Source organism: Periophthalmus magnuspinnatus, chromosome 21 (assembly GCF_009829125.3).
Source record: "Periophthalmus magnuspinnatus isolate fPerMag1 chromosome 21, fPerMag1.2.pri, whole genome shotgun sequence".
NCBI lineage: Eukaryota > Metazoa > Chordata > Actinopteri > Gobiiformes > Gobiidae > Periophthalmus > Periophthalmus magnuspinnatus.
In genome coordinates, this window is record NC_047146.1 from 656,562 (window position 1) to 668,419 (window position 11,858).

Here is an 11,858-nt window from a genome sequence, read left to right on the forward strand (position 1 = left end):
TCAGTCCTGGTTTAGTCCTGGTTTAGTCCTGCTTCAGTCCTGGTTCAGTCCACTCAATAAACTCTTCCACTTTTGTCTCCTGCCTCTCCCCACAGACCTGGAGAGTGGCGCCCTCTGCTGGAGCTCAGTGTCACCACACAGAGGGAGGGGCCACTGACGTCACAGGACCGAAAGTGAAAGTTTGAACGAAAGAGCCGTGTGTCTGAGGCCTGTGCGCAGAGGACGGTGACGCAGTGAGTTTTTCTTATGATTAACATTTAAAAGAACAAAACAAACGCTCTTCCCTGGTCCAGCTCTGTGTGGACTGGTTTAGTTTGGACTTAGACCAAACCAGACTTTAGTCCTTCTGTTGGAGAAGGAAAAACTGGGACACGTGGGTTGGAGATGGGTCGTATGAAGAAAAAAAAACTGAAAAGAGCGAGTAACATTGTCTATTGTGGACTCACTTTTTGGTCAGTAGATAATCTGAAATCTGAGGAACTTCTGCCTGTGCATTTTTTTACCTTATGCTCATTTTCAAGTCCGATTTTCTGTATTTTAACTAAACAAATGACAATATCTTCCCCTCTTTGGATTTTGGATCAATCTGCTGGGACCAGGGACACGGGGCTCCAAACAGACTTCAGGGTTTCTAGTTTAGTTCTATATGATGTGTTTAGTCCTGGTTTAGTCCTGGTTTAGTCCTGATCTGTTCTGTATCTACACTGTTACACAAGTAGATGTTTACACTTTGTGTCGTTAGCCCCTCCCTTCACAATAATCTGATCACAACAGAAGAAGTGTCTTAGACGAGCAGACAAACGTCTTCACTCTTACAACGATCTGTCCAGTTTTGTCTTTCACTCTAGATCAGACCTGGACAACTGAGGATTTACACAGAAAAGTAGAATATTTTTGATAAAAGTTTCAGTGTAATGTCATTATGTGACCAGCAGAGGGAGACGCAGATCAGACCTCTGGGTGTAGACACATTTCACAGTAACTCCACATCTGAGGCCTGTTGGTAGAAGCAGGTTTAGTTTAAGTTTGGGCTGAGTTCAGGTTTAGTTTGAGGAAACTGTTTTCTGCCTCTGAAAATAGGTTTGGTTTAGTTCAGTGTGAATCACCATGGTAACAGACTCCACACGGCGACCTGCTCTGGACCAGGGTAAGATCTGGTTTAGAGTTAGAAAAACCAACATGGACCAATCAGCCGTGAGCACAGTGCCATTTATAAAACTGCACAGACACAGCTCTGTCTTTACATTTTTAGTTTTATTTCACAAAAGTGAATGTTCCACAGTTAAAAGTCAGAACAGGCCAAGTAAATATCACATATGAAATATAAATGAGAGAAATAAATAATAAAAATACATGAAAACATTGTGTTCAAATGGACTGTTCTTCTGATTCCAGCTCCAACAACATGGACCCACCTGGACCTGGCCCCGGGTCTAAACCCAGACCTGCGCCCAGCTCTGTGTCTCTGAAAAGTGACCGCTCCAAAACCCCTCCTCCTGACTTTAGAGAGGCTCCTCCTGAAGACCAGAGGTAAGACCTGCTTAACCCAGAGCTCTGGACATGTTCTCAGGACAGCGCCACCTGCTGCTCGTCCTTCATCAGTGCAAACAGTGATCCTGTGTTTGAATGGAGCCACTCTCAGTGTGAGACAGATGAGCGCCTGACCACACCTCTTCATCCGCCGCTCCACTGTAATGTCTCATAATGTTCTTTTTCCTGCAGTCACTGATCCTCAAAGCTAAAGCAGACTCCATCCTTATGATGGTCTTGTTGCAGCTACAACCCTTTATACTCCTTGTTAAAATGGGTTGCTACTGTCGTCCTTATGTTATTTTCCTCCATTATGTGACAAACCGAAGATTCGTTCATTCTGCAATGGCGCCCCCTACAGCCGTAGAACTTCTTCCTTCCCTCAGCATGTCCATAAGTCTAACTTTTTCTGCGATGGTTGGCATCTTCCTCTGCCTTTTGGGGCATGGGCATAGGCGCCTTTGTCGGTGCAGAACGTTTCATCAACATTGTGGGTTTTGTCAGGGAGAAAACTTGCAAACATACAGCACTTCAGAGTCACACTGCGAATTTGTCTGAACACATTCTGTACTGTACAGGAGACACGGTACGTCCCTTATGGCGTGTTCACACCTGGACATCAAGGGCGTCGAGTTCACATGTAAAGTCTATGCTGGATGCACGACTTGGCCACCCTGTGTTTCTGCAGCATGTTTTCAAGCTTCAGAGCAGCATGAATCTGGCATGGATGCAGCGCGTCTTGAGCGTTCAGGTGTCAGACGCTTTGTTCACACATCGAAAAGTTGAAAAATCTGAACTTTTTGCTGTTTGACGCACAGCGTCAACCAGAGATTACACTACAGTAACAAAGCGACATCATTATCCGGAAAATGTAGACATCAGCTACAAACTAGCGCCAACTTAACTATGCCTGGCACACCGGCTAACTTAAAGGCTACTCACAGACCCAGACACACCGCTGCAGAGCTGATCACCTCAGTTGATGTGTTTTATGTAATAAAGACACTAAAGTCACTCGCTCAACCTGGGCTGCATCATTCACAAAGAGACAAAACATCCAAAGGCACTCGCAGAACACAACGGACACATGTCAAGATGAAGTGCGTCCAGAGCGCCCATGATGCGCATCGAGGCGTTTGTCTTCAAACGCTAAGGCGTCCAACACAGCCTTAACGCCCCAGGGTGAACACAATCAGGGTTAGGGTCAGGGTCAGGAACGTAATGTAAAAAAAAAGCATGAAAAAGGGCACAAAAAAAATAAAAAATCCGCGAAACAGTGAGACTACGAAAGGTGAACCACAATATAGCAAGGGACAACTGTTTCTGTCCTACAGGAGGTCATGGATTTTTATTTATTTTTTCAACTGCATTTAACCAAAGATCTCCCTTTCTAACATATTTTACCAGCAGCACCCATAGTGTTTAGACCTGAGGCTCAAGTCTTTGCCCATCAGACCTGATGATCATTTGGTTTAGTTCAGTGTGAATCACCATGGTAACAGACTCCACACGGCGACCTGCTCTGGACCAGGGTAAGATCTGGTTTAGAGTTAGAAAAAACAACATGGACCAATCAGCCATGAGCACAGTGCCATTTATAAAACTGCAGGTTAAGGCACAGCTCTGTCTCTTTAGTGCTTTGTTTTATTTCACAAAAGTGGTGAATGTTCCACAATTAAATGTCAGAACAGGCAAAGTAAATATGAAACACATGAAATATAAATGAGAAAAATGAATAAATAATAAAAATACATGAAAACATTGTGTTCAAATGGACTGTACTTCTGATTCCAGCTCCTACAACATGGACCCAACTGGACCTGGCCCCGGGTCTAAACCCAGACCTGCTCCCAGCTCTGTGTCTCTGAAAAGTGACCGCTCCAAAGCCAATCCTCCTGCATTTACAGAGGCTCCTCCTGAAGACCAGAGGTAAGATCTGCTTAATCCAGAGCTCTGGGCATGTTCTCAGGACAGCGCCACCTGCTGCTCGTCCTTCATCAGTGCAAACAGTGATCCTGTGTTTGAATGGAGCTACTCTGTGTGAGACAGACGAGTTCAGGTGGGACAGGATCACAGGGTCTTCTACAGATTGTACAGAGGTCTCAGAGAATCAGCTGTTCTGAACCTGCCCTGAATTCACCATCAGAGTGAAACAACTGTCCTACAGGAGATGATGAATTTGACTTTTTTCAAGTGCATTTGACCAAAGATCAGCCTTTCTAACATATTTTCCCAGCAGCACCCATGGTCTTTAGACCTGAGGCTCAAGTGTTTGTCCATCAGACCTGATGATGTAAATTGTCCCAAAGGCAGCTGGTCCCTGCTCAGAGGGACTCTCCTGTTCACTGTCTGTGTGTGGACCTCCTGTACACCCTTGTATTCAGCCCCACTGTGGTGCAAATATAAGAAGGCCACACTGCAAAAGCTCAAAGGATCTTCTACTGATGCCCTCAGAATGCTGCTGGAAAAGCCCAGGGCCAGTAGTGCCAGTCTCCTGTTGTGTCTGGGGTGAACACTTTTCAGGCTCTCATGACAAACCTGATGTTTACATGTGTGTCCTGAGCGTGTGAACTCTGTGGTGGTGATGCTGGTCCCAGGTTTAGTGCTGTGCAGAACCACTGCTCTTTATGGAAACACTGAGCTGTCTTTATGACCCAGTTTGACTCTTGTCTCCTGTTCTTTTATGGACCATGAGTGTGGAACAAATACATGATGATGCTTTTATTGTTTTTTACAGGGAGCCAGGCCCAAAGGAGCAGCTGGACGCCATATTCAAGGTGAGTACCCCACGAGTGCAGCATGTGTGGGGTTCTGGGGGTGCTACTCAGGTACTCTCTTTGACTAAAACTCTTCTCTTATTGTTCCAGTGTCTGGAGGAGCAGGTCCTGAGGTTTGTCCAACAGCAGCTCCAGAGGCTCCACAGGCTCCTGGCCTCAGATTACCCAGAATGCACCGAGAGTGAGGAGGAGGAGAGCAGAGAGGTTCTGAACATCACCATGGACTTCCTGAAGAGGATGGACCAGGAGCATCTGGCCCAGCGCCTGTTCGACAGTAAGAACCTCCAGATGCCCTCCCCGTGTGTCAGATGCCCTCCCATATGAAATATTAGACTTGTTTAACATTATAACTCTTCTGTCTTTAAAGAAAGTAAAGCTGAATTCAGAGATAAATTGAAGTCTGATCTGCAGCAGAGGTTCAGCCGTGTGTTTGAGGGCGTGGCTACACCAGGAGATTCCGTCCCCCTGAACGAGATCTACACAGAGCTCTACATCACAGAGGGCGGAGCCTCAGAGGTCAACCAGGAACATGAGGTCAGACACATGGAGATGGCGTCCAGACCGGCCGCTCCAGAGACCACCATCAGATGTGAAGACATCTTGAAACCCTGCCCACACTCATCAGAGCCAACCAGAGTGGTGCTGACAAAAGGCGTGGCCGGCGTGGGGAAAACGGTGCTGACTCAGAAGTTTAGTCTGGACTGGGCTGAAGGCAGGACCAACCAGGACCTCCAGCTGCTGTTTCCGTTCACTTTCAGGGAGCTCAATGTGCTCAGAGACACACAGTTCAGCCTGGTGGGACTGCTGCACCACTTCTTCAGTCTATCCAAAGATCAGTCCTTCCAACAGCTCCAGGTGCTCTTCATCTTTGATGGTCTGGACGAGTGCAGACCTCCTCTGGACTTCAGCAGAACCCGAGTCCTGACCGACCCCACAGAGTCCACCTCAGTGCACGTGCTGCTGGTAAACCTCATCAGGGGGAGGCTGCTTCCCTCCGCTCACCTTTGGATAACCACACGCCCCGCCGCGGCCAATCAGATCCCTGCTGAGTGTGTCTCCATGGTGACAGAGGTGCGAGGGTTCACTGACCCGCAGAAGAAGCAGTACTTCAAGAAGAGGTTCAGAGATGAAGCCAAAGCCATCATCTCCCACATCAAGAGTGTCCGCAGCCTCTACATCATGAGTCACATCCCGATCTTCTGCTGGATCCTCTCCACAGTTATACAGAAGCTTCTGGAACAAACAGAGGAACCAGAGCTGCCCCGAACTCTCACACAGATGTACGTTCACTTCCTGGTGGTGCAGGCCAAAGTCCAGAACATCAAGTATCACCAGGGATCAGGGGAGGACCTTCACTGGACTCCAGAGATCAGGGAGATGGTGCTCTCTCTAGGAAAACTGGCCTTTGAGCAGCTGCAGAAAGGAAACCTGATCTTCTATGAGTGTGACCTGAGTGAGTGTGGGCTGGACGCTGCCGCTGCCTCAGTGTGTTCTGGAGTGTTCACACGGGTCTCCAGAGAGGAGCTAGGTCTGTACCAAGACAAGTTCTACTGCTTCATCCATCTGAGTGTGCAGGAGTTTCTGGCTGCTCTTCATGTCCATCAGACCTTCTTCAGCTCTGGAGAGAACCTGCTGGAGCAACCACAGACCTCTGAGAGTCTAGAGTCCGACCCTAAGAAGTCTGAAAACTGTTCAGATACAGAGATCTCCTCTGTCCCCTCCATGACTCCAGACCCTGAGGCCTTATACCACTCTGCTGTGGACCAGGCCTTACAGAGTCCAAACGGACACCTGGATCTGTTCCTGCGTTTCCTCCTGGGACTGTCTCTGTCGACCAATCAGAGGCTGATGCAGGGTCTGCTGACTCACACAGGAAGTGACATAACCAATCAGGAAACAGTGAAGTACATCAAACAGAAGTTGAATGAAGAGAGTTTGTCTGCAGAGAGAAGCCTGAACCTGTTCCACTGCCTGAACGAGATGAATGACGTCAGTCTGGCAAAAGAGATACAGGAGAAAATGAGAAGAGGAGCTCTCTCTGATAGAAACATGTCTCCTGCTGATTGGTCAGCTCTGTGCTTCCTCTTACTGTCCTCAGACTCAGACCTGGAGGAGTTTGACCTGAGGAAATACCAGGCCTCAGAGAGAGCTCTCCTGGGTCTGGTGCCGGTGGTCAGAGCCTCCACCAAAGCCCTGTAAGTCCAGAATGTCTTAAAACCCTTGTGTGGTGGTTCTAGTCTCTAATGTCCCTCTCTCCTCAGTCTTTGTGGCTGTGGACTGTCCCCTCACAGCTGTGGGCCCCTGGCCTCAGTCCTCAGATCCTCCAATCTCACACACCTGGATCTCAGTCACAATGACCTCCAGGACTCAGGAGTGGAGCTGCTGTGTTCTGGACTGAAGGGTGCCCCCTGCAGGCTGGAGACACTCAGGTGAGTTGTTCCCATGATGCATTCTGCCCCCTTGTGTCCACATGAGTTAATGCTGTGTCTTTAGGCTGTCTGGATGTCTGGTCTCACAGAGGGGCGGGGCTGCTCTGGTCTCAGCTCTGAGCTCCGCCCCCTCCCACCTGAGAGAGTTAGACCTGAGCTACAACCATCCAGGACCCTCAGCCGAGCTCCTGACCGCTCTACAGGACCAGCGCCCCCTGCTGTCTGTCAGGTGAGACCACACTGGTGTTTTTCCTGGCCTCTGGTCCTTGTCCCGGTCTCTGGTCTGGTCTAAACTGGACTTGTGTGTTTCAGACTGGATCCTGCTGGAGAGCGCTGGATGGTCCCAGGTCTGAGGAAGTGTGAGTCTTTTATTTCATGCAAAAAGTAGAAACAGAACAAAATATAATAATATATGAATAATGCAACTAATAATCATAATATAAATTATGTTTCAGACTCCTGTGAGTTCTCTCTGGACCCAAACACAGCTCACAAACATCTCCTTCTGTCTGAGGACAATCGGACTGTGACACATGTGAAGGAGGAGCAGGAGTATCCACATCATGACGACAGGTTCACAGACTACAGTCAGGTCCTGAGCTGCACTGCCTTGAGGGGGCGCTGTTACTGGGAGGTGGACTGGAGCGGGGAGGATCTTTCTATAGCAGTGAGTTACAGAGGGATCAGACGAAGTGGAAAGGGAGGGGAGTGTAGGTTTGGAAACAATGATCAGTCCTGGTGTCTGAGAAACTATGGTGACAGAGAGTACTATGTGTGGCACAACAGGAGTTTAAACACTACTCTCCCTCCCCCGTCTCTCAGAGAGAGGCAGAGTGGGTGTGTTTCTGGACTCTGAGGCTGAGCTCTGTCCTTCTATGAGGTCCTCCTCTGATGGAGAACTGTTCCATCTCTGGACTTTCTCCTCGTCCTTCTCTGAGCCTCTGTTCCCTGGGTTTGCACTCGACAAAGAAGGAGGCTCTGTGACTCTGGTAAAAGCAGAAAAATGAGAACAAGATATGCAATAGAATTAACACTACAAAATACTGCTTAAAATTAACAGTTAAAATTCAGAATCAAATAAAGACACTAAATAGTATTAAAGAACGATTGGAAAGAACATGTTGTATTTCAGTTCTTTTCTTTGGCTCTAAACTGTTTTGTACCAGTGTTTTATATTGTTTTTTCTGTAGTTTTTCAGTTAAATACAGTAAATGAATGGTAGTGATATCATATACTTTATGGAGAGGGTTTTGCAGATTGTGTCACAGACGTCTGTGTGTGGCTTCTTTCTGGGCACAGCAGCTCCTTGTGTCTGCACAGACTCTGCACACGTTTAATGCAGTTCATTTCTCTGGAGGTTTTCAGTATTTTATATAATAGTGTCACACTGAGCACTATTCCTGCCTGATCTGTGTCTAAAGTCTGACTCATTTCCTGTAGCTCCAGGGAAGCTGTGGTCATCCTGGACAGAATCAATGTGCAGAAACCAGAGGGTCCCAAAAAGTGCAACCAAGACCAGGGCATTATCAGTGAGCCGTTTAGTCTGATCTTTGGGTCCAAAGAGGTGAGGGGAATGTCATCAGAGACATAATAATTGAAAAGGATGGTTTGAAGATATCAGAATCAAAATATAAAGTTTATTGTGTAAAATAAGAACACTGAAAAAGCTGCGGAACAGGAACTCACATTGTGTAAAGTGACATTTGTGCATCTTTGTGGTGAATTTGACAGTCCGTTCAGTTTGTGAGTGAAACTTGAGCCTCAACAAGACATTTACACAGTTAGCACATTTGTGATGGACTGAAAAATATTGGGAAAATACAGAAATATCCGTGCGAGATGTGTTGATATATTGTCCAGTAGTGGAGGGTGAAGAGTGAGTGACATCGTTCCCAAAGGTGGGAATCGAACCCACAACCCCGAGTCAGGAAAAATACACCTTGATCTAGGTTCAGACAGAAAGAGCCTCGTGTTTCACCATCAGAGCAGTGATCATGACAAATCACAGCCACATGGAGCAAATAAAAGACAATAAAAAACAGTGAAAAATGGGAGTTTTAGCTCCAGCTTTAGTCAGAGCACTTTAACGTAAAACATCATATTCCTGTGTCAGTTAAGAGTCGGAAAAGTAATTTTTGATTGACTGAAAACAGTGACTGAATTTTTTTGAGAAGAGTCTTGAGAGTCCAGAAAAGTGCCATAATTAAAATGTATGAATGTTTGATGTGAGAAGAAGCCATATCAGGGTCAGAAGCAGGTGGAGATAGATAGGATGGGGTCAGGGACATCAGATGCGGTCAGAAGAAGGCAACATCGTGGCTGAGCGCTGCTGCCAGTCTAAACTCAGGAGCACACAGAACATCCTGAGGCAGCGCTCTGGTGTAATGGGCAGGAGAAGGAAGACACATCCCCAGACAGAGACGAGATTTAATACGTTTTCTTCTTTTCGAGCTTAAGAAAAAAATATACATTAATTGTACTTATAATAATAATATATTTTTATTTATAATGCACTCTTCATTAAACAAAATCCCAGAGTGCTACAAGAAAAGAACATTAAAATGCTAATTGCTAAAAACTAAAAACACCAGCAGTAAGCTTTTCTAAATAAAAAGGTCTTTAAATTAGTTTTTAAAAAGCCCAGGCTCTGTGCGGCTCTCAGCTGAGGCAGGGAGGCAGTTCCACAGTCGCAGTGCAGCTCAACAGAAGGCTCGGTCCCCCATTGTACGGAGCCTGGTGGGGGGGACCTGGAGGAGCATGCTGCCTGTAGATCTGAGGGTGCGGATTGGGGATTGTGCAGTGATCAGATCTTGCAAGTGGTGCCTGACCGGTGATACATTTATGTGTAAACAGACTAATTTTGTATTTGATCCGGAATTTAACAGGGAGCCAATGCAGTGATTTAAGAATGGGAGTGACATGTTCAAATTTTCCGGCCTTCATTAGAATTCTGGCGGCGCTGTTTTGCCCTTGGCAGGTATCCCAACATAAAGTCCATTGCAGTAATCCAACCTTGAGGAGATAAAGGCGTGGACAAGTTTCTCTGCATCTGGGAGGTTTAGAAGGGGGCGGAGTTTGGAAATGTTTTGTAGATGGTGAAACGATGTCTAAACACATGTTAATTCATCTGCTTTAAATAAATAAATGAAATAAGATCCTCTCTTGTCAGTCTGCTTTTCCTTTGGTTAAAGTTCAGTCTTTTCTTTTAAAAACAATATATTATGAAACAAAATATACAGTAATCATTTCACGAGGAAACCCAGAAAAAAAAGCACCAATTGATCTTTTTATCTCTTTGAAATACAACAACCTTACCAACAATATAAAACACATTATGAATAAAACCTGGGCCATCCTTCAAAGTGACCCAGCACTTTCTTCTCAGAGCCTCCTCTTTTTGCAGTGACAAGAGCTCCCATCCTGAGAGACGAACACAAACATTCTACCCTAAACCCAAAGGCACATTTCAATGTGGCTCCTGAACTATTACAGCCACATCAACCGAGCGACCACATTCAAGAGCCCCGCGACATAAAGACATTTGCAAACTGTAACTCCACTCATGTAGTACATCACTTGGACTGCAGTTGTGGCTGCGTCTGTGTTGGATTAACTAAAAGGAGATTAAGAGGCCGGTTTTCTCAACACAAATTACTATACTACTACTATTCAGACACAATTATCCAGTAGAATAACATTTCAAATATTCAGTGTGCTGCATCAACCTTCTTAAAGTCATGGTCGTGGAGGTCGTCCTCAAAACTATCAGGGGCAGAGACAGGCTAAAAACTTTGTGTCAAAGGGAAACTTTTTGGATTGAACCCCTGCAAACTACTAACTTTACAATGAGGACATCAACTTTACAATGAGGACATCATCAACTTTACAATGAGGACATTCACTTTACAATGAGGACATTCACTTTACAATGAGGACATTCACTTTACTGTCTTCCTCTAAGAAAACAGCCTCCTTAAACAGTGTCTTTTTAAAATATGTACAATTACATATACGACAGATGTCTCTGTAGACCCTCAGTCATCCAGGTCTGATCCAGAGCAAAAGATGAAGTTTAAATCTGTCACTGGACAAATCATCGTAGGAGTGAAGACGTTTTGCTGCTCGTCCAAGCCGCTTCTTCAGTTCTGGTCAGATGCTGGTGGCCACTGCCTTATATCTGAGGGGAGGGGCTAACCACACTGAAACTGTGAACAGCTATTATCTCTAGTTTCAGCTGAGACTAACCTAATCAGCCTTAATGACCCTGTTATTGTTCTCATTGTTCTGGGTCTGAGGATGGAGTTACAGATGGGGGAGGGATAACGTTAAGGCCCCATTCCTGTTTAAGGAAGGATTCTCTTTCCTAACAAAAATAGCTTCTTTAACTTCCCTCTCAAACCATCTCTTTTCTCTGGCTCAGATTTGAACTTCACTCTCTTCAATAATGTTCCATAAAGTGTCATTTTTTTAACCTGTCTCAAATTCAGTGGCAGTGGTTCTTTTTTCCCCTGCAGTCACGGGTCGGTAAAGCCGGTAAGCGCTCCTAATTCAGATGTTTTAGCAAACAGGATGAAGACAGTCTGCTGATGTGTGCTGGACAATCTGATCTGTGCCGGACAGTCTGATGTGTGCCGGACAGTCTGATGTGTGCCGGACAGTCTGATCTGTGCCGGACAGTCTTAAGGTTGGAGATGCTGTGCAAAAGGAACCATCCGTATTATTATCAGGTCCAGGCTCAGCTTCACATTGTGCCTGTGGATTATTGTGATTTTGTTGTGTGGAACAAAAGAGATATTTATGTGGAAAGATTCTTCCAGATGGTCAGTTCTGGGATAGTGCCATTCCCAAAGTTGAGTGGTACTTCAAAAATGACATTCTTCCTGAAATATCAGGGCAGAAATTCACCAGTGAATATGGAAACTACTCCACAAAATGTGAAATGTTAAAAGTAAAAATGAGTTAAAAAATTATTCTGTAAGGTTGCAACAATGAACCAACTAATCGTAGTTGTAATTGTTTTGCTCATAATTGTCATCTTGACTTTACAAACTCTAATACACATAAAAAACACCAAAAACATCAGCATTATTAAATCAAAATGTTAAAAAAATAAGACAAGTTT

General features: G+C 45.5%; 1 protein-coding gene across 1 annotated transcript; it reads left to right on the forward strand.

The window, feature by feature from the left end:
* The first annotated feature begins 358 nt into the window (after positions 1 to 358).
* Positions 359 to 9,896, forward strand: LOC117389048 (protein NLRC3-like). Its single transcript, XM_055230593.1, has 10 exons — positions 359 to 452; positions 1,396 to 1,530; positions 3,325 to 3,459; positions 4,268 to 4,307; positions 4,398 to 4,581; positions 4,675 to 6,502; positions 6,569 to 6,736; positions 6,801 to 6,965; positions 7,049 to 7,095; positions 7,192 to 9,896. Exons 1-10 carry the CDS (start codon positions 385 to 387, stop codon positions 7,590 to 7,592), a joined length of 3,171 nt encoding a protein of 1,056 aa, XP_055086568.1. The 5' UTR covers positions 359 to 384; the 3' UTR covers positions 7,593 to 9,896.
* Positions 9,897 to 11,858: the final 1,962 nt, after the last annotated feature.

Excerpts from the sequence above, each read along its gene's own strand:
- LOC117389048 (XM_055230593.1), top strand. The coding sequence starts at position 385 with ATGGGTCGTATGAAGAAAAAAAAACTGAAAAGAGCGAGTAACATTGTC. Across the intron at positions 1,531-3,324 it reads GCTCCTCCTGAAGACCAGAG|CTCCTACAACATGGACCCAA; the intron begins GTAAGACCTGCT and ends TTCTGATTCCAG. Across the intron at positions 4,582-4,674 it reads GGCCCAGCGCCTGTTCGACA|AAAGTAAAGCTGAATTCAGA; the intron begins GTAAGAACCTCC and ends CTGTCTTTAAAG.